The sequence below is a fragment of the Chroicocephalus ridibundus genome, chromosome Z, assembly GCF_963924245.1.
Source record: "Chroicocephalus ridibundus chromosome Z, bChrRid1.1, whole genome shotgun sequence".
NCBI classification, from domain to species: Eukaryota; Metazoa; Chordata; class Aves; order Charadriiformes; family Laridae; genus Chroicocephalus; species Chroicocephalus ridibundus.
This window is the reverse complement of record NC_086316.1, coordinates 84,468,116-84,490,665: the sequence shown is the minus strand read 5'-3', so window position 1 is coordinate 84,490,665 and position 22,550 is coordinate 84,468,116. Positions and strand designations below refer to the sequence as shown.

Here is a 22,550-nt window from a genome sequence, read left to right as displayed (position 1 = left end):
AGCACGAAGCCCTTGACAGCTCTTTCCCGCTGCACCGGCTGTTATTAAGGCGATGGAAAATTGCTTAGAAAAAACAACAATTCTGCAGCAAACAAGGACAGACGACTCCTACCCCGATCCCGCGGTCTCTGACGAGACGATGCTCCTTAAATCAGTGACTTTCTGCATTCACGGTTGCAGGGGTTTGCTCCAGGAGCTACATTCCCTTGGGAAAAGCCTCTGAACGCACCTGACTTAAAAAAATAACCCAACCAACACTCACTTAAAAAGCCAGGAGCCTCTTCCCGAGCTAGGAAACAAAATAACAGGTGAGGAAGGGAGCACGGGAGAGGGAAGCAGCAGTGACACGGACCCCGCACTCCCTCCCCAGTGTCCCTTGCAAACCTTCTTCCCTTTCCCCAGGCTCTGTCTCTCCCCAAACCTGAAATCAGAACGGATCAGGGCTCAGCTTCAGGCTCACTAGATCCCCTTTTTGCCATCCTTTTCCCTCTCCCCTTCCCCGCCTCCCCGCACAAAGCAACGACGCCCAAATCAGAGCTGGGCGGAAACCCACCGGTAAATGCAAAACGTATTTAAACCTCGGCACGGACGCAACGGCGGGTCCATGGGGGACACTGAACTCATCCACACAAACATCCAGCTCAAGAAAATAGATTTTCTTCAGGGAAGTTGTGGCTGCCCCATCCCTGGAGGGGTTCAAGGCCAGGTTGGCCGGGGCTTGGAGCAACCTGGGCTGGTGGGAGGTGTTCCTGCCCACAACAGGGCGTCGGAACTAGATGGTCTTTAAGGTCCCTTCCAACCCAAACCATTCTGTGATTCTATGATTTTATCTTATCTTACAACACCAAAGAGTAAGTTTAACCAGAAAGGGGCTGCAGACTGCATCACGTCTACCGGTGTAGACCATGCGATACTTTGCTTTCTCCTGGGATCACGTGGATCTGTGAGTCGATGAAGCCTCCACCACACTCCTCCACTGCTCCAAACCTCCAGCCTGGATGGCAACCGGCATTAAACATCTCCAACTCCCTTTAAAACCCATTAGCATCAGGATTGTGTGTTACGGAGGCTTCTTACATGTTTTTCCTTGCCTCCTTCCCTCCCACGCTGCCTGCCCACTGTTACTGCTAGGGTCCCACCTTGAGCTGCTCCACCAGCAAAGCCACCGCAACCTGCTCCCAGCTCCAACCTCCCTTTCCCGAAGGCAAGGGAGAGCCCAGGGGCAGCCATGGGATGCCATCCCCCTCTATCCCAAAACAGAGCAACGCATCCAGGGTTATCCCACCGGGAGGGCTTCGCTGCTCCAGACTGCCATGCTGAATTCTGTTTGTTAGAGGAAAAAAATGCAGCTCTTTTAACAGCCTCTCTGGGCAGCCTCTTCCAGTGCTCGGCCACCCTCAAAGGAAAGAAGTTGTTCCTCATGTTCAGATGGAACTTCCCGTGTTCCAGTTTGTGCCCGTTACCCCTTGTCCTGTCACTGGGCACCACTGAGAAAAGCCTGGCCCCATCCTCCTGACACCCGCACTTTAAGTATTTATAAGTGTTGATAAGATCCCTCCCTCAGTCGTCTCTTTTCCAGACTGAAGAGACCCAAATCCCTCAGCCTTTCTTCACAAGAGACATGCTCCAGTCCCCTCATCATCTTGGTAGCCCTTTGCTGTCCCCTCTCCAGCAGTTCCCTGTCCTTCTTGAACCGGGGAGCCCAGAACCGGACCCAGTGCTCCAGCTGTGGCCTCCCCAGGGCAGACAGAGAAAAACTGGTGACAGCAGCAGAAGAGGAAAACTGAGCCAGTCCCAAAGATCCTCCAAGGAGGGGACAGATTTCCCCTAACTCAACGACAGGTATTCGTCTTCCTGCATTTGGCTTCATTCCTCCTTTCCCTTCTCCATCCCAGCCAGACTGCCGTGAGAAGGCGTGCGTGGACCGAGGGATGGGGTGGCAGGGGATGCCTGGGCCCGGGGGCATCCTGGGGGACTCCGGGCATCCCCTGCCCCGAGGAGGGCAGCAGTGGGACTGTGCCCCCAGCCACCCACAATTCTTATCCCATTATAATATAGTAGGTAAGTACCAAAGAGCAAAAAACATTATACATTATTGGGATCTTGACCTCGGATAAAAGAACGTGACTGTGTCTCAAAGACCCATCCCGCTTTCCTTACGATTAAATAAGTGTAATTCAGAGGGAGGTGGGTTTTTTAAAAGCCAGTTTTTTTTAAACTTTAAAAAGCACCGAAGCGAGGACAAAGACGAGTGGAGTGGCTGCAGACTGCAGGGGATGAACGTCACTGCGGGGATGAACGTCAGCTCGCATTTTATAAAAGCAGCAAAGAAAGTTTAGTCATTTAAGGAACGCGAGCAACCGCACACCTGCCCACAGTCCCTTGCTGGGACGGAATAAAATATATAAGTATATATTTGATAAATGTGCTATAAAGCACCTGAACGGCACTCGAACCCTTCCTGCGCCCTGCTCGGTGCTCTGCAGCGCTGGAGAGCCCTGGGACACGCTTGGCAGAGCTCAACCCGCGCGCGCTTTGCCCAGGAAACACCTCCTGGCTTGGGGTGGGGAGGGCAACTACCACCAGTGACCACCTCAGCAGGGCTTACAGTGCCCAAACAGGCTCAAGGACCAGTTTCTCCACCACGGTCAGACCGCTTCACCCTACACGCACTCGACGCTTCCCCGTGCCGGCCGGCAGCTCGCCAAGAGAGCACCGGCCCCGGCGATTCAGCATCACCTACCTTGTGTGAGTAATGTTGGTCCACGATTCTGGCCAGCCCGAAGTCACCGATCTTCAGCACCAGGTCCTCCGTGCTGATGAAAATATTGGCCGGCTTGAGGTCGCGGTGGAGGACGTTGGCGGAGTGGATGTACTTCAGCCCCCGCAGCAGCTGGTACATGAAGAGCTTGGCGTGCTCCTCGGCGAGCTTCCCCTGCTCCAGCAGCCGCGCCAGGTCCGTCTCCATGTACTCCTGGACGATGTACACCATGTTAAACTTGAAAAAATCCCCGCGCAGGTTGGTCCCCTTCGGCCCCAACACCTCGTACACCTTCACGATGTTGTCGTGGTCCAGGCGGCGGATGATTTTGATCTCCCGGAAAGCGTGCTTCATGCTCCGCGCGTCGCCGATGGTGATCTTCTTCACCGCCACTTTGCGGCAGCTCTTGCTGTCGAGGGCTGACAGCACCAGCCCGTTGGCCCCAAAGCCCAAGGGGCGAAAATTAATGAAGCGACAGCCCAGGTCGTACCCATACATGCTGGCGATGCAGTCGCACTTCTCTGCCATCGCGGGCTCCGTCCTCTTTCGGCTCGTTCCTCTTCGTCACTTGAAAAGCTGGGAGAGTCGAAGGGCTTCCAGGTCACAAACGTGGTTGGAAATCAAGTGCCTCATTATTACTTACAGATGCCCATGGCTTCAAGATGACACGCAGATGCGGTGAAAATAGATGCGAGCACACACACACACACACACACACACGAATAAAATGTTTTAAACTGGGTGAGAAATCAAGGGGCAGAAGAGACTTTTCAAGCAACGCGGATAACCGCGGCCCGGTGATCTCTAGGTTATTTTTCTCGAGGCTTAAAGATCAGCAGTGCTACATTTTTCAGCCACTCTCTCGTTTTCCTTCTCCGATATCCCCGAGACGATGCCGAAGCGTGGAGCTGGCGGTACAGCCGGACGCCCGGCCCCGCGTCCCCGGCGTCTCAGTGCCGGGGCAGCCGGCCCGCCCCGCCGCGGGGCAGAGCCCAGAGCAGCCCCATGGCCCCTCCGCAGCCCCAAACCCCCCCTGCCCACAAGTTTTGACAGTGTTTTCCCCACCAGCGAAGCGCATCCAGGCGCTGGCCGGGCTCCCCACCGGTCAGCAAAGCTTCGCCCTTCTCGTCGCTCCCTTTTGGGTACGGGCAGACCCCATCTTCCACATCAGCGGATAGAAATCTTGGCGGCAGCAAATATTTTGCGGGCCAAAACTCACTTTCTCGGCTGCATTCAGTGCAGGAAGTTTCCACGTTTGCAGTTCCAGCACCTTCCCCTCGTATGTCTTACGCTGGCGATGCCGAAGGCCATCCGATCGATCTTTCACAGCTGGCCGGAGGAGCTCCCCGCGCCGCGCTGCCCGGTTGTCCCTCGGCAGGTCTCAGCCCCGCTCCTGGAAGAAAAGAGGAGACGGATTCATTTGATAGCAGCGCTGCCTACGAAATGGCTCGCTGAAGGTTAACCACGAGCAAAACTGTGACCTTTCGCAGACTCATTAGTTATCCCCTCCCGAAGGCAGGCATCATTAGCAGCATTTTTCAGGTGGTTAATTTTTCCTTTTCGATTTGGAACACGCAGAAAACCGTAACTCTTCCTTTCCCCTTTATTAGGTTGTTGGGGTTTTTTTTTTTTTAAATTTTAATCTGTCTGAAAATGTTACAGAGCGATTTGCAGAAGGCAAAGAGAGCACGTTACGTCCTCGACTGCCCGTTTCCACCGCGCCGTGAGGAAGGTGCGGTAGCAGCCTGCGAGGGCATGAACCCTCCCTGCCGAGCAGCAGAGAGGGCCACTGAGTTTTTCAGCCTATAACGACCAAAATCGCTTGGTCAAACAAGGTGGTGCCACCCAAAGAGCAAAAAAGAGCCTTAAAAACCGGCTGCGAGAGGGTGGGACACCCCCTGAATTCAGGCTCCCCCAGCAAACCTCGGCAGCAGCCTGGGGATGCTGCTGGCTCCGCGCGAGGAGCTGCCAACCCTTTCCCTTACGCCGCAAACCACGCGATTTTAGCGCATTTCTAAAGAGAGCTGCTCCGGCGTTGCTCGGCCCGGGGCGCGCAAGCCGCTAACGACAGGGCTCGTTCCTCCTCCAGTGCGCCGGCGGAAGGAGGAGAGCATCCTCCTTAAGACGGACGAGCCGTGGCGTTAGCCGCGGGGATTCGCCATCCATCAGCGGCGCCCGCGACAAGCAGCTCAAGCGGCCGGCTCTGCCAAGAGCAGCTCGGCGTGGGCAACCATCCCCCTGCTTCTCCGGCGGCTTCGCTGGTGATGGACACAAGGGTGGGATGAAGCGGTGGGAAAACAGGAGCTGACTTCATCTCTCACCGCGTCCTTCGTGAGGATGCGCTCGGCACCCAGACACCGCAAAAAACAACTCCCTCATCTGTCCAAGTTTAGCAGCTACTGCCTTCGGAGGCAGCCTTGCTCTCCTCCTCCAGGAGGTCGTGGTTCCACAGGCCCAAGAACTCCTCCGCGCAAACAAGACACATATACAAGATAAATATAGTGTCCTGTGGTGCTCTTTGAAAATACAGCTGAATATATAAATATACATACAGAGAGATAAATGATATAATGTTTAAATTGTGGGTTTTCACCTCCTATTAATATGAAAAGACTTCACGACACCCTTGGCATCAAGAAGCTGGAACAGATGAACGCAGACCCCACGCAAGCAAGGGGAGCAACAGGGAGTTGTGGCGTCCCAGGAGCATAACCCCGTATTCCAAAGCCTCTCCGTGCTAACACGTGCTGCCCCGAGCGATGGAGGAGTCTCTTATCAAGATGCACTGGCTTTTAAGGAGGAGAAAAGCAGCAGAGGAACCTGCTGGCACCATGCACGACCCCTCACCCAACTGCTGGCAACGGCATAACGGGCAAATACTGGGGACAAGGATGCAGGTTTAGCCAGCGGCACAGAGGATGCCAATATTTTGGGGATATTCCTGACAAAATGTCCTTTTCCAGTGGCAGGTCACCACGCAAGGGTGGTCACGGGCAAGGGACCACCTCTTGCAGATGCTTCAGTTGGGAAAAGATGGCCCAAAGCTCTCAAAGCCCTTCTAGATAAAACACCGTGATTTTTCACCTGCAGTTACTTAATTTAGAAAGAGAACTCAACGAACGGCACGAAGCGTTAGGAAATGGCCGGGCTTTTCTTTTTTCCAGATGATCAGCTCAGCGAAGCTTTCGACCTACCACGTCTCCCTGCAGATGTTTATGAATCTCAGAGAAACGAGGACACCCTCCTCCCGCCTGGCCTCCGTCCTGCTCCCAAACACACCCCGACACCTCGTTTTGCTGCACCCCCCCTTTGCCACGAGACCCACGTGCAGACCGATGTCCCGTGCCACCCACCGAGGGGACCACCAGGTCCTTCTGAAGCCCGGGAGACCTGCAGCAACCAACCAGCTGCACGACAAGGGCTGGGACCTCGCAGGGGGACGTCCCAGATGACTCGGTGCTGCTCAGAGAGGGGAAAATAAAATAAAATTACCGTGGATCTGCTCCCGCTGTGTTCTTCGTGCCAGAATAAAGCCTCTGTTACAGCCCTTAATCACCAGAGCTGCTCCATTAACCCGGCAGTGGGTTCACAGCCTGGTCCATCACTCTGCATTCCCCAAGCATCGGGCATCGCCGGCGGTACCCCTCCTGCTCTCTGGCAGAAGTTATCCAGGGTAACGACAGGGAAAACATCAAATACCGCGCTTTGTTTCGGTTTGCAACCATCCATCATTAAAGACGGAAGCGAACCGTAACGCTCGAGGCCGGCACAGCGCAGCGATTGGAAGCGGGAATCGGTTAACGGTTAAAATAAAGACGTACGGACTGTACGATGGGCGGGGAGGGACGTGGGCAGGGCAGGGATACCCTCCAAAGAGCATCTGCCAGCAGTTCCCAAGATGTTTGGCAAAGGCTGCTCGCTCTTGTAGTTGGAAGCAAAAATAATTACAGCCTCTCTACAATTCAGCAATTATCTAATGCCGGCTTTTGCATCTCTTGAACAGAGAAAGCCGCTCTCCCTACTAGGAAGCGGGGCGAAGCCAGAGAGGTGCCTTGGTCCGTACTCACGGGAGCGGGGAAAAAAAGGATGAGAAACAAGGAGTCAAGGGGAAAAGGAAGGTAAATAAATCCCAAGGCTCTGCAAGGACAGCAGAAAAGGGCAACCTGCGCGGGAAGGTTGCCCCCGCGTTGCAAGCCGACTGCACGGCCACGGAAAGGGAACAGATGCTGATGAAACCCCAAGAAGGCAGTCGGGGGTCTGAGGACCACGGGGAGGTTTAAGGACAGGCTGGACCTGACGAGCAACCAGGGGACGGCAAGAGGTACGTCTGGCTGCAGGAAAACCGGAGCTTTTCCACTTGGGGTGACTAACCTGAGTTTCTCAAGGCTGCATTGAAGACCTCAATCTCTTCACAGGTCTCCTGGATGTCTGAGGAGGTAAAAAACCCAAGAAAAGTAGCAAAAAAATTCCCAACTGACAAAGGGAACTCTGTGAAATAGCGCTTGGGTCAATCTGCTTCAAGAAGGTGCCGCGTTGGGTTTGAGATCCACCTCTGAACCTCCGTCTCTCAGCCCCAGCACCCAGAACCCACCCCGTTTCTCGGCTTTTTTGGCACTATGAACCAAACTTCACGGGGTTTGCTGGGACCAGGTAGGGCTGGACGGGACGCGGTGCTGGCTCCCACGCCGAGCTTCTTGGCTTACTCTAGACGCAATGGAAGGAAACCAAGTTTTGCCCCGTCAGCTTAATTATTAATAATTAGTACAGTTCCAGAAGCACTGAAAGGGAAAATGCGCTGCATAAGGCTAAAAGGGAAGAAAGAGCCCTGTTTCGTCTCACGAGCAAAGCGATGGTGCTCCTGGCTACGTCTCAGGCCCCAGCTGAGTGATGACCCCGCAGCATCTTCTGCAATTAGAGGGGCTGAGGTAGAATGACCCCTAAAAGGATGGCCCCGAGGCACGCCAGCCGTGCTCCTGTTCTCGCTCCGGTGGCTGGGTCCCTCTCACCGGGGGGAAAAGCTGGTGGTGAACACGGGGAGATGCACCGCGGCCAAGGGAACAGCGGGCAACACGCTCCCACGGGACTGACCGCTGTCTCTGTTTGTCCTTCTCTTTGCCTCCTCCAAGCGAGACAAACCCAAAGGATCGGGCTGACCAGCCTTCCCTGAAAGGGTTATTTTTGCCCGTGCTCTCCATCATCCAAACCGGACATCACTGTTGAGCGGTTATCTCATTAGGAGCGCTAAAGAAACGAAGTAAAGCGTGCATGCAGCCTGGGTGCTGCTCCCAAATTATCCGAGCAGCTGATGCCTGGAAAATGGAGCAGGGAAACAACCATCTGACTATTTAAACATGCATTTCCAAGGAAGGGCTGGATCCTGGGGCGGCACTGAAGCTAACCAAGGAGGAGTTTCGGGAACCTCATCATCAGCAATCCTGGTTTTTTTCCTCTCTTCTGGGTTCTCCCAGTCTAGTGTAATGAAAAAGAATTATTTCAGTGGCCTAATGAAAATAACCGCCGAGACCCACAGCGGTCACAAAAGCAGCGGCGATGCTATTTGGCTGCAGATGATGGAAAATGGGTCTGTTTTCACAGAACTACGAACCACAGTCCCAGGGGTTTTCCAGCTGATGAGGCCGGGATCCGCCACCCGCTTGAAAAGCCAAATTCAATGGGAGCTTCAGGGCAAACAGCAGCAGGATCCAGCCAACAAGCGGATCCTGAAGCACAACAGAGGGGCAGGAGCAGAGAGCAATAAAACTTGTGGTGACACCAAGACGATGCACAGGGAGAATAAATCCGACTTGTTTATACCGGTGGAGTCACCCCAATCTTTTGCTCGTGCACTCAGAGGCTTTTGCCGGGGTTCTGGAAGACGGTAAAGCACAAAGGGACAATAGTTTTAAGGGATTTGTGGGCTATTTTCATTCCCATCGCCTTTTCTCCCGCCCATCTATCCTAGTTTTAAAGCTGGGAAAGCCTCGGGGTACTTGCAGAAAGCGTATACCAAAAATTTTCCCTGTTGGAAAATTCTCCTGGTCTGCAGATCATAAATCCCATGGATTTAATAACTACGTGCGACGTCAAAGTCATCGTTCAAACCTGCGGCACGGCCAGAGGGAAGGGTCAGGAGCTCCCATATCGCTCCTGGGACGTTATAATCGGGCCCCCTTCTGCCATTCAATGCAAAAACCAGGGGAATTAAGAAATTTTCTTTTATTCTACAGCTCTTTCTGTCTCTCTCCCGTACCACTCCGCGCAAGGAAAGCATTTGCCCCCGTGTTGCTGCTGGGATTTGCGCTGACCTGTCTGCTCCCTTCACTCCTCGGAAGGATGGGGGGCTCTGGGTGCCCTCCTATGGACTTTTGGGGGCCTCTGGGTGCCCTTGCATGGGCTTGGGGGGGGCTCTGGGTGCCCTCAGGGTACCCTCAGGGGGCTCTGGGTGCCGTCGCATGGGCTCGGGGGGGGCTCTGGGTGTCGCTGGGTGCCCTCGGGGAGGCTCTGGGTGCCCTCGGGGAGGCTCTGGGTGCCCTCACACGGGCTCAGGGCGGCTCTGGGTGCCCTCACACGGGCTCTCCGCTGCCCTCTCCCAGCGAGCTCCCAGTGTTTCCCAGCACAAGGCCTGACCACGAGGTTGTGATGAGCTTTTCCTTTACCCCGAAACCCCCTCCAAGCGGCAGCGATCTCTCTAGCTGGATGAATTCATTAAAGCTCAAGTGTCCTAACAAGATGTCTGTTATTAACAGAGCACCACAGGTGCTAATTAAAGGAGGATAACGGCGATCTCTCGCTTGAACACCTTGTAAAGGGCCGGATCCTGCAAACCATTACATTTCAAAGGCCTTTTCAACCGGGTCCAAGATTAAAGACCGCGCTGCAAAGCAGGAGGGGTCTGGCAGGGGCTGTCTTCATCGTACAGGCTCAGCTTATTGATTCCTTTATCGGGTAGATCCGGCGGGAGCACGATGAGATTCATTTTTACGTTCCCTCTCTTCGCCCCCGCATGCCCCATCCCCCAGAAAAAGCCTTTTCCACATCCTTTATCTCTGCCTGGCCTGTCCCCATGCCACAGCGGCAGCAGCATCCCCGCCGGGCCCAGTGGGGGCCATCTCCGACCCGCAGGAGAGACCCCGCGGCGGAGGGCACAGCGGACCGAGACCGGGGAGTTCGGTGCCCGCTGCTCCCGTGGTGGACTTTAGGAAATCTCTCCAAGCTTTAGTCACAGTAACGGAGTTACTGAAGCAGAGGGAAATACTGGCAAGCCTCCCGTAGCTCTTAGCTCCCAGGCCAGCGACTGCTCCAAGGCTGAAACTTAATTAGTCCTTCCCATCAATAAACACGGGCTCCTGGTGCCGAGTTCTGCAGAAACATCCCGCGGAGAGCCCTGGGATGGGTCGTTCTTCAGGGCTGACCGCAGGTAAAGGCAATGCTTCTGCTCCTGTCTTGGCAAACAGCCTCCTTCCCTTCCCTCCTGCAGCTCGAGCCATAACCTACGGGATCTGATTCCCTGCTTTGCAACCTCCCGCACCCCCCGGGGGTACGAGGTTTCCATCACGGACTTGGGGGGCCCCCCACGTCCTGCCCATCCTGAGACCCTCCACCACACGCCCCGCCGCCTACGGGCTGTGGCTCTGCACCGGCCCCCCAGGAGAAAAAAAAAAACCACATTGGGAGATCAGATTTGGCAGACGGGATTCCAGGGAAACAGGAAAACGGGGCGGGGCAAAACCCATCCCAGCAAAACCAGCCCCAACCTCAGCTGTTCCCCAAACTTCACGCTGAATCCAGCCAACGACAGGAACCGCTCGGCCTTCGAAGGATGCTGAAGAACAAGCGACGCTCTTGTGCCGTGTCTCCTCGGCTCCCTCAGTGGTGGGGTCTCCACCAGCGACACCCCACCCTGGTACCCCAGAAAGCACCACAAGCCTGTGCCCAGACACCGGAAAACGCGTGGACCTGCCTAAAAGCAAGCTGCAAAGTCAGGAGGCTGCAGTTGTGAGCTCCTCTGAGCGAAGCTCTTGCTGATTATCACCGGCAGAGCCTTCCCCCCTCGGGCAGAATCAGACCCTCTTACGCCAGAGCTGCTTAGAGCAAAGAGTCGGAGATTACTACAGGCAAATCCATGAGCGCGCTCCCGGTTTCTGAGCTCGGGCTTTATCCTCCCAGCTTCCCTAGGGCCGCCGATGCGCGGCACATCAGGTACCCTGGGTGATCTGAAGTAACCTGTTTCTCCCCAAAGGGTATTTTTCCCTTTGGGATCTATCATGCCCTGACAACCCGGCTGTACCAAACAACAGCCGTGCAACCTGCTCAGGAGTGGATCGTATTTTCCCGAAACCAGGATTAATCAGATGCTTTTAATACCAGGATGCAAAGAAAAACCCATTGAGAAGACGACTGCCACCAGCAAAAGGCCAGAAGGCACCAAGTAGCGCTGACCCTTCCTTTAAAGGTGAAATTTGGTGGGAAAAGCCGGAGGGAGAAGGCAAAAACAAAGGGAAGCAGCATAAAACCGACCCCAGAGCCGGGGCTTGAACGGTGGTAACACACACACAGTTTTCCCATGCACGCCACTGTACCGTAAGCGAGCGGAGCAGCATCACCCAGCACCGCAAAGTCACCTCTGCTGCCCGAACCTCCCGCGGGAAAATGGGAATTTTCCTCCTTTAACGGCTAGGGCACTTGTGGCCAGGACAAATCACCCCGCGAAAGAAAATAAAAATATCAGAAAACGCTCATTAGTTCAACAGAAAGAACAGAAAACAATGAAGAACTCGCTGACGCTCGCGGGGATTTTAAGCGGTGTGGGAAAGGCACCCGGCTGCTCCCGGCCAGGCAGGCGGTTTTGGGAAATCAGCCGTGGCAGGGGGCTGCGAATGGCTGAACGCAGGCGAGACGTGGCGGGGAGGCGGGGGGAAAAAAGTCTCGTTTCCCAGCGGGATGAACACGTGAAACCGCTCCGGGCTCGGCGGTCCGGCAGCCAGACAGCAACCAGACAGTGCCTTGAACAAACATGGCTCAGCACCCGCGCCCCGCAGCCGACGCGCCCTCTCCCACCGGCCTAAATACATTTGTTTGACACGGTATTAAGCTGGAAAAACCCAGCTCTGTCTCTATGAGGGCATCTGCCTGGGTCAAGCCGTCCACGACAGACAGCCAGACGTCGGAGCCGGCGCGTTTTGCTGCACCTGTAGCCTCCATCCTTCTCCCTCTTCAGCCTCAGCTGCGGTTTTCACGCCGCACGGGCTGTTACTGGCTGACAACACATTGATTTAAAACCAGCAGAATTATTTCCGTTACCTAAATAAAGCAATTCCTAGAACGGATGACTCAGAAGCCTCTCCCCGAGCCATAAATCAGAATGGAAACGCGATACCTCACCGGGGCAAATCGCTTTGCCCTTTTGGTTTGGCACCTACGGTCTTTTCTTCTAAAAAAGAGGCGAGAAGATCCGCTCTCCGCCGGCATTTCATCGGCGAGCCGGGCCTTCGCTCCCCAGGACGCCGCGGGTCAGGGCTTTGCCTGTGTTATCACTGGAGGGGTTGGACCAAGATAAGCAAAAGCGGGATGGTTATTAAAAAAAATAATAATTTTTAAAAATACAGAAACAGCCCTAAAGGGGTTTTGGTTTTTTTTTTGTTTTTTTTTTGTTTTTTTTGGTTTTTTTTACTGTGAGTGAGGAACCTTCAGCAGGAATTTGCCCCAAAGGAGGTACGTGCAGCGCGTGCCAGCAGGAGAGAGATGGCAGAGCGAGTCCTTCGACTCGCCCCTACCCTCCATGGGCCCCCAGGAGGTACCTCTGGGAGCGGAGAGCCTGATGTCCTCTCCAAACACCGCGCTGGGACCTCCCAAAAGTGCTTGCGCTCGTGTCTCTCGGAGCCGGTCTGCGACCTCTCCCTTAATCCTTCTGCTCGCTGACAAATCTCATCCCGTTTATTTTGGGGGACGGGGCTGGACCGCTTGCAGATCTGCACGCTCAGCTTGGGAAAACGACGACGACAGGCTTTACGGAGAGGAAAAAAACCCCTGCGTTTGCCTGCAGAAACCGCTTTGTAAGAGGTTTCCACCCCCACTCCTCCCACTGCAGTCCCGCAGCGATGGCCCCACGCTGCCGCAGCCTCAACGCGGCAACAGAGATGCTCCCCCGGCGACCGAGAGAGGATGGGGGGGGTAAAACTACCCGGTGCAGTGACTCGCCCAGCGCCCCAGCCAGAAACAGCCCCCCAGTGCCCCCCTCTCCTCCCAGGCGACACCACTGGGGGTCGGGGGAGCTGCACCTCCAGCCACGTGCTCTTGGCTCCATCATCTTCGAGAGGAATCACGGAATGGTTTGGGTGGGAGGGACCTTAAAGCCCATCCAGTGCCACCCCCTGCCCTGGGCAGGGACACCTCCCACCAGCCCAGGTTGCTCCAAGCCCCGGCCAACCTGGCCTTGAACCCCTCCAGGGATGGGGCAGCCACAGCTTCTCTGGGCAACCTGGGCCAGGGGCTCACCGCCCTCACAGCAAACAATTTCTTCCCAATATCCCATCTAAATCTCCCCTCTTCCAGTTTGAAGCCATCACCCCTCGTCCCATCACTCCACACCACGAGGTCCCACGCTCCCAGGGAGACGCTGGAGAGCAGGAATCCCACAGGAACAACTTCTCGCGGCAAAGCTCCCCCTCTCCTACCCTGGGGAAAAAGGTCTCTCTTGTTGTTTTAGTGCTTCCCGGTCTCATGATTCTGGGAGACCGCCGCGCGCAGTCATGGGATGCCAGCAGCCGGCAAAGGTGAAAGTCAGCGGCAGCGAAAGAAATGTGCCGGCCTCATCAAAAAAAACGTAATGCGGGAGATTTTCTAGAGCTTTAAAACAAAAACGCTGTTAAGTCCTGGTCCTAAAACAGGCCGAGCAAAAAACAAAACCACATTCCCAGTGACTTTTAGCCATCCAGATAATAGATGGGGAATAAAAAGGCTTTGCCCGACCACTGCTAAAGCTCGCTCTCAGAATAATCACCTACTACTATAATGAGATTACGTGGATTAGCTGTATTTTAAGGGAACGTCAATGAACTGGACGGCCTTTCTAGGCAGGTTTTTAACGCTACACGGAATAATACCGGAAAGACATCAAACCGGGCAGCTATTTTTAGAAAGCATTCCTCTAAATAACCAAGGTGGAGAGAGATCGCAAGGCAACAGAGGTGCGTTAAGGCAGGCGGCAGCTGAATGAATGAATGTTGCAGAGAAGAACAGATTCATCCCCGGTTTCTCTTGGCAGAGCTGCACAAGAAATGAATTCAGCCGGACTGGAGCCCACATTCCTCCAACGCTGCGTTGGGAAACGGACTCAAACGTTGGAGGGAACGAGCAACACGGGGGAAAAATCTGCAAAGAGAGGAAAATGCGAGGCTTGTCACCAGGATGAAGGCGGGGGGGTTTGTGCCTGGTGCCCTCGGGGCACCCGCATTCCCCCACCCCACAGCCCGAGAGAGGGAGAATCATAGAATCGTCGAGGTTGGAAGGGACCTTTCCGATCGAGTCCAACCATCAACCCGACACTGCCAAAGCCACCACTAACCCACGTCCCTCAGCACCACGTCTGCCCGGCTTTTAAATCCCTCCAGGGATGGCGACTCCACCACTGCCCCGGGCAGCCTCTTCCAATGCTTGACAACCCTTTCCATGAAGACATTTCTCCTAATATCCATCCTAAACCTCCCCTGGGGCAACTTGAGGCCGTTTCCTCTTGTCCTATCGCCTGTTCCTTGGGAGAAGAGACCGACCCCCCCTGGCTACCCCCTCCTTTCAGGGAGCTGCAGAGAGCGAGAAGGTCTCCCCTCAGCCTCCTCTTCTCCAGGCTGAACACCCCCAGCTCCCTCAGCCGCTCCTCACCAGACTTGTGCTCCAGACCCCTCACCAGCTCCGTTGCCCTTCTCTGGACACGCTCCAGCCCCTCAAGGTCTTTCCTAAAGCCCCAAGTCCTCTCCCTGCCTGCAGACAGGGCACATGCCCCGGAAGGTGTCTCCCAAACGAGCCTGAAATTAGACTTCATCATCATCGTCACGGCATCCTTTGCCATGTGGGATGCAGCGGCCGTGTCCCACGGGGAGAGCGGTGGTAGCAGTTCACCGAGGTGAGGTTTGACCAGCGCTCAAGGGACGGGTCTGTTTTATAGTCATCACACTCTCGCTCGGAAAACCCAGCGCTCACACACTCGCTCTCGTTTTCTCCTAATTATCCTCAGGATTTAAGAGGAACTCTCAGAGAATCTGGCTGGTTTTTTTCATTGTTTTTTATCCTTGGAGCTTACTCCTGAAAAACACCCAACAATTTCAAAACAAGTCCAAAGTTCCTTTACTCTTCTTTTCCAGGACTGATCCAACCCGGAGCCTTGGGTGCCGAAGCTCCGACATTTTGCTCCCCGTGGTCCATCCAGCCGCATCTCTGCGCCTTGTCTCTCCTTGTGACTCAGCCGGGGCTCGTGAATAAAACCCAATTAAGGATTAAACATCAGAGCAGCGCAGCAAAAAGGATGGCCCCTACCCCAGGCAGCTCACAGCCTGGCGTCTCGAGCTCCCGCCCTGCTGAAGCGACAAAAATAACCCGTTAAAAAGACACTTTAATTGCCTTGCCAGCGGTTTGCACCAACTCCAGCTAACGCTTGAGGTTACAAATGAATTGAGCCTTCAATTCCCTTCCATTCTTCCCACTTTCACTCTTAAATTTTAATGGCGTCGTGGTGAGGGGGGCGGAAAGAGATCCAGCCAGTTCTCCCAGCTCCTCTGCAACAAGGACCAGGCTCAGCGCTGCTGGGTTTCCTCCACCACGGGCTCCTGTTGGCAGGCACCCCATCTGTTTTGGGACACGGCACCCAGGCTGCTGCCCAAGATGCAATTCAGATAGTTACGAGGTCGATACTCTCCATGCCACAGGCAGCCTTGACCAGGATGAGAGAATTCCAGTACCTAAAAGGGGGCTTCCAGGAAGGATGGGGAGGGACTCTTTATCAGGGATTGTAATGATAGGACACGGGGTAACGGTTTCAAACGGCAAGAGGGGAGATTTAGATTGGATATTAGCAAGAAACTCTTTGGTGTGAGGCTGGTGAGCCCCTGGCCCAGGTTGCCCAGAGAAGCTGTGGCTGTCCCATCTCTGGAGGGGTTCAAGGCCAGGTTGGCCGGGGCTTGGAGCAACCTGGGCTGGCGGCACGTGTCTGGAACGAGATGATCTTTAAGGTCCCTTCCAACCCAAACCATTCTGTGATTCTATGATAATTGAGAGGGTGCAACCACGCATCGTGGTCCTCCAGAGCCTTGGAAAGACCTGGTCCATCCCACGTGAAGCTTCACAGACATTGGCCCAGCACTTCATGTCGCTAATCAGGAGGAGAAATGTTCCACCACCACCATCCCATCAGGCTGCCCTGTGCTTTGTTGAGAGCAACGTAATTAAAGTCCTCTAGACCACCCAGTGCCCAGCATTTGGCCAAACGCTGCTCCAAAACATGCCTTCTGCTGTGCACAGGGCCGTAAAGGAGTGATGGGGACGGAGCAATTGCACAAGCCTTAATCCATTTCTTGAGTTTTGGCTCCAGTGGGCGGTAAGGTATCCATTCCGCAAAAGGAATCACGCCAGGAGAACCTGGCTGAGTGTTCGGTTTGCGAGGCTCAAGCCTCAGAGACTTGTTGGTTTGTTTTTGTTGGTTTTTTTTTTTTTTTTTTTTTTCACTTTTCAATATCTGTGGCTCAAAAACCGCTTCTGTTTCTAAAGCATTTTGCAGATCTTACAGCGCTTTCCTGGGATAAAGGAAAGCTGACAAACATATTACAGCAATAAAGATTATTTTTTCCGTCTGAGCAGTAGCAGGCGCATGAGATTTATTCAGATAAAAGAGGCCGGCATAGGAGATAAGCTTGTATTTCAGGATGTAAATCTAAATCATGGGGAGATTTGGAGACTCCACAGGGAACGAGCATCCCTCATCCCCAACGGCGGGGGGAAGTCCCGCGTTAAAGCAGCATCGCCATACCCTCGCCGGGGTCTGCAGGGCTGCCTGTCCTCCCTCAGCCTCGCGGCACTGCTGGAACGAAAGGGGTGGGATGAGCAAAAGTCCTGACCCACGCTCCTCCGGCGGGAAAAAGTTTCCCAAACTTTGCCGTCGCTGTTTTTGCCTAGCCGTTCAGCGTGAAACCTGCGACCGCTCCCGAGATCTGCTGAACCACACGACACCTTCACGTACCGAAAAGATGGCGCACGCGTTATAACCGGCATTTCCTTCAAATTTCTTCCCTTTTTCCGAAACGCACTCTGCCCCTTTTTGCTGCGTTTGAAGAGCAGACGGCAATTAGCTTTCCAGCTCAGCGATATATATATATTTTTTTTTTTTTTTTTTTAAATTTTTTTTCATCCCTAGACTCATCTTTCTAACAGATGAGATCATGGCATTTCTAATGACTTAAGGAGACAAAGACTGTAAAAGCCTTTCCCGAGTGCAGAATTGCCTCCGCGCCCTCCAAACACACAAGATCATGAGGCCCTTCAAGCGCCGCGCTCAAACTCCTTTCCACCTGCCCCGATTAGCGCCGCTAACGATCTTGCTTGTGTCTCCTCCACCCTCACCCAATTCCGCGGCATTTACGCTTTGGTGAAGCCGTTGGTATCTACCCGAAATCCGAGGTCGCTTGCGCGGAGCCCATCTCCCGGCTCACCTTTCCCTAAGGCCAGGGGATGCAGCGATGCCATGGCTAACCCCGGACAAACCAGCCCACGCAGACGGCGCGGACGTTCTGGCCCGCCCGAAATCAAGCGGGTATTTCGGGAACGGCCATCTCGTTACTCTCGGCGTTTTCGTTTTCTTTTTAAATAAGCAGAATGAGCCCCCGTCTAATAACTAGAGCGGGTAAGACTCAGGTGAAGCCGGAATGCGAGACAAGGTGAAAAGTCGGCAATATCAACCATTGATATGGTTTGGCAAACATAAAACCCCTCACGGAATGGTTCAAGACGCCCTTTGAGATTTCCCTGCCCCTCATTCAAGCGAGAAAGGAGATGACCCAGCGGTGACACCGCGCGCATCGCCATCCCTTCGCAGCCACCGCTTACCACCCGAGCTTTATTTTCCTTAAAAGAGTCTCATCAAATCTCACATTTCCTCGTTCGCCTCTGTTACCGAAGAACCCAAACCTGACCGCAGGCGTAAAGCAAACGGGGGGGTGTGGGGGGGAAATAAAAAAAAAAATAAATAGAGAAACGTGCAGAAGAAACGTCAACCTTGCGTTAAAAGTCATCTCACTGAAGTTGATATAACCTCAAATGAAAATAAATAAATAAATAAAACAACAACAAACAACCCCAAACAAAACAGGGAGAAAGCAGAATTCCCAGAGAGCAAAAAGAATCGTAATTCTTAAAAGAAATGATCTGAAATACTCCCCGGGTCAGATTCATCGCTTGTAGAAGAGACGCAAACCAGTCCCAGCGTTTCAAGCGGCAATACTGACAGAAACGCAAAGAAACAGCTTTTTGTTGTTGTTTTTTGATCATTATTTTTTGTTTCCCCCACGCTTCCCATTCTCCTTGCTCTCATTTTAAGTGGAACCGGTCCCAGCTGAATCCGATCCCGAGAAGCACGGCACCTACCCTCTGTCCTTCAAGTCATTTTAAGCCGGGACCTATTTCCACATCCAGGTTTCCAGCCCTGCCTCCTCCCAGCGGGCCAAGGTTTAATTTACCTTTACCCAAAGGCATTTTCTAATCGTTCCAAACTTTCCGTATTTCACAGAGGGGCAGTTAATGGAGCACACAGCGAGGGGCCGGGTACAACCGGTGCTGGGATGACATTCCACCTCGCTCGCAAACGTCACCCAGCGTTTTCTTCCCCCTCCTCTCCTCCACAAACCCCCAGACCCGGGGGCGCGCACGTGGGGCTGGGGATGCCCCCGGCTCCTTCCAGAGGGACCGGCAGCGTCACAGCCACAAAAAGGGGGAGATGGAGAAGGGGGAAGAACTCCTCCCGGGAAGGCTGATGCCTCCGCAGCCCCTACGCTGCCTTCCCCCTGCCCCGCTTCACTTACACGTAGGAACAAATCCGGAGACGGGCTGAAGAGCTTCCTTTAGGAAGGGATTTTGGAAGCAGGGCTCAGGAAGCCTCCCAGAGGGAAGCAGCCTGCACTCTGAAACATGAAATTTTATTAGGCTTTTTATCTTAGTTTACATAGCTAATTGTTGCAGGTGTATCAGTTACCACGTAATTAATACTGTTGTAAAATCAGGTGTAGCCAAGAACCGACTCGCGCAAACAACCCGAGCAGCTGGGACAGATGGACACTGACAGATATTGGCCCGGGGCTGCTGTGGGGGGGGGTTGTTTGCTCTTCCCTGAATCTGGAGGGATCCTAGAGCTGAGACAGAGCCGAAAAATCATACGGACTGGGAAAGTCTCCCATCGCTGAGCCTGGGAGGAAGCCAACAGCTCGGGCAGCGGAGGGTAACTTTTTATCTGCGGCTGGTGAGGAAGGCATTAAGGGTGCAAGAGCAGACGCAAGACGAAGGGCGCAAGAGCAAAACGCGGGTTTCCGACACGCTGCAGGTGTGGGATCCGCAGCGGGTGCCAGGAGGGGACGGCTCTCCCCGGCTCCGCACCCAGAACAACGCGCGAGCATCCCTGCCAGCCGCCCGACGGACACGCGCGGACCCGGGCACCGCGTCTCACCCCACCGGCCATACTCACATCAACGCTCCAGAAAGCTTTTCCCTCCAGTTCCCAGGCTCCTTCCTTTCCTCCCGGGAACGCCCCAAGAGCCGCGTAGCTCCGGGCTGCTGCGGCGGCGTGGGCTGGCCAGCTTCCTACAGAGATGACTGTTGTGTACAATATAGAAACCGAGCCGCTCGTTCCAAGCACAACCACGCCGGCTGCTTTTTAAAGACAGGCTTAACTCAGACGCGAAGCGCCGCAGGAACAAGCGGCGCTAATTCCCCCTCCTGCAGCCTCCAAGCCAGGGGACGTTGTCGGGAGGGAGATTTGGGAGCTTGTCCCGCTCCTGACCCGGCCCCAGGGACACGGAGCGCCCGCAAGGTCAACCTGGCAGGGCTGAAATCCGCTCCGGTAAATCCTCGCACGCGATTCTGCCCGGAAAGCCCTCGAAGCGGATTAACCTCGCCCTAGGAGGGATCACGGGAAACAGGCAGGGGCTTCCCGGTGCCGAGCTTGGGCCGCACCAGTCGGCATCGCGCCTGCCCGGGGCTGGCAAGGTGCTGCGGTCGGTCGGGAGAGGAGTATGAAGACGTGGAGGCGCAAAAGAAGAGATTCGGTGCTTAAAGGCGCAAAAATAATTCAAACCTTACGATTTTCTTCCACAGCGGCATCAAAGCCACTCAAAGGCCATTTGCTGGGCGTTCGCAGGCCGCAAGGACCAAATTTCCCTCTCTTCTACACCTTCAGGTGCAGTGGTACAAGGCAGACGACGTCTTGCCGCTATTCATCACATACGTACACCCAAAGAGGCAAATAAACCCACCACCGCGCAAACAGCTAATGAATAATCAATACCAAACGCCAGGAACACACCGGTAAGTCTTTCGGATGAACAGCCGCCGCTGGCGCGTGGAGTAGCTCACGTTTCAGCGTTAATTGCCCGCGGAGCAGCAGCAGATCGACGTGACGAGGACAAAGCCAAAACGAACCGCCGTGCCGAACGCAAGCCCTCTTCCATGACAGCTTCTTTCTGCTCCTGCGCTAGTCACAGAAACTGCAAGCCCAAAATAACGGCAGCAGCGTCTTAAATTTAAAGCCAAAAGCCATCGTTGCCATCACCGAGAGCACGGGGTTTCGCTTGAAGCATCTACCGAAGACCCCAAAAGTTGCAAACGCAGAAAAGCAAGCAGGAGTTAAATCAGGCAAAAAACCATTCTGGCAAAAATGAGACGCAGAAAATGCGTGGAAACGTCATCTTTTTAAAAGGCAAAGAAAAGGAAGAGGAAAAAGAAATGGCAGTGGAAAGGAGATGTCTGGGGTCAGTGACTGATGAGGACGTCTAAAGGAACCCATTAAATCTGCACAGCCAACGGAAATAATTGTACAGCACGGCACTTTTTTTAGGAATGGAGAATTAGATGGGTGCTAGATTCACTATTAGGTGCCGTCAGTAAAATTGGAAGCGAGTGCCTGTGCTGCCGATGGGATAAAACAGCTCCCAAAGAGGAGGAGAGAAACTCGGGCTACAGACGAGCCACGCGCGCCCCGTGGTGCAAAAGCAGGAGCTTTCCCAACCACCGCCTTAAAACCCCTTAACGACCGAGATTTCAGTATCGCCAAACAGCTGCTGAAATAAAGCATTTTAAAAATCAGCGGGTGAAGCACAGGGAAACTTCGTGTATTTTAAGAAAGGACGAAAAGGTGAGAGGCGGGAGCAGCAGGCAACCCGGGGTCAGCTCCGGCTAGAACAGCGGGACAGAAATTTCAGGTAAATACACGAATCGGAGACTAAAAATACAATTCTAATCAGCCAGCTGAGTTTCCTGGAATCAGGTCTATTTAAAAAAGGCGCTTTTTTTTTTTTTTTGCCTTTTTTTTTTTTTCTCTTTGACAGCCAAAAGGGCTGCGTGATGCGGGCAACTGCCTCAACGCAGCGTTTGCCCGCATTTCTCCAAAGGACATAATATTTTGAGGGTAAGCCTGACACCAGGTGTAACGAACCCCACATGCGTTCGACGGGTGCCAGCACAGCCCCCGGCGCGGCTGTCGACGAGGCGAGACCGGGGAGGGATGCCAGCACCTAAGCACGGTCCTCGGGGAGTTTTGTCACCGCTCAGACTCATCTGTGACTCCCGCTGGGGAATTATATTAAATATAAACCCGTAACACACAAAAAAAGCGCCAGTAACTAATGGATGGTTGGTGGATGAAAGGTGCATGGAGGCCCAGATCACCTCGGAGGAAGCCACAATCCAACAGACCGTGTTTTCACGTGGCAAAGAAATACACGAGGCCACAAAAGGCTTCTCCGCCCGAGCCAGAAGAGGATTTGGGATGAGCCTGGGGCGTCTCTTCGGCATTCGCTGTCAGAGCAAAGCCAGAGCCAAAGGAGGTGGTCCTTGAAGGTGCCACCATGTGGGAAACGTGTCCATTAGGAGTTGGAAAGGAAGCTCACACCAACACGCAGCATTGCCAAGGTCACGGCCGCATCCAGACTGGCACCTGGACGATGCAGTCACCCCAGCCAAGTCCCAAGGGTGGCCACAAAAACCGTACACGACGGAGCGGGAGCCTTTCGGCGGGAGGCTGTAGCACCTTGACCGCTTCAGCCTCCCGAGGAGCCGGTGAAGAAGTGACCCCCCGATCGCTGCGGGCAGGGAGCTGGGAGTGACAAGTCACCTTTGTGACAAGGACACAACGACATCCCCCCCTCTCCGCAAGTCAAAGCTAGATAAAAGTTCAACCTTGAAATGAGATAGCATCTCCCCGGAGCGAGAGCAATTAAATGTTGGCACAAGGTACGGGAGGAAGGTGGGGGGGGGGGTTCACCATGGCTTAGAGCAATTAAAACAAAATTAACGGGCCGGTTTTTAACCCAGGCTTCTGCGTCTGCAGGAGGACGAGCTGCAAACGCTTCCCCGCAGTCGCATTTCTGCGACACCTCCCACCTGGGGACGTGGAAAGTTTCAGCAGCGTTATTTATGCCTCAAAAAAAACCCCAGGCCTGAGTGGCAGGAGAACAGCAGGGTCATGCTAAAAAAAAAAAAAAAAAGAAAGATCAAGGCGAAGGGACTGAAAAATAAGGATTGCAAGCGTCGGGTGAGATTCATC

The 22,550-nt window shown here is 54.1% G+C and overlaps 1 protein-coding gene across 6 annotated transcripts in view; it reads right to left on the bottom strand.

Annotated features, from left to right (window-relative positions):
• The window catches only part of MAPK4 (mitogen-activated protein kinase 4), a 45,619-nt gene that overhangs the window by 20,712 nt on the left and 2,357 nt on the right, over window positions 1-22,550 (bottom strand). For 3 of the 6 annotated variants that reach the window (XM_063320623.1, XM_063320624.1, XM_063320625.1), the window contains 2 exons: window positions 3,981-4,154; window positions 2,744-3,416 (listed from right to left, as the gene is read on the bottom strand). In XM_063320623.1, coding sequence (XP_063176693.1) covers window positions 2,744-3,289 — 546 coding nt within the window. In that variant the 5' untranslated portion in view covers window positions 3,290-3,416; window positions 3,981-4,154. Of the gene's footprint in view, window positions 1-2,743; window positions 3,417-3,980; window positions 4,155-19,475; window positions 19,591-22,550 lie in introns of those variants that run through there. The other 3 variants (XM_063320627.1, XM_063320626.1, XM_063320628.1) reach the window with 3 other exon arrangements.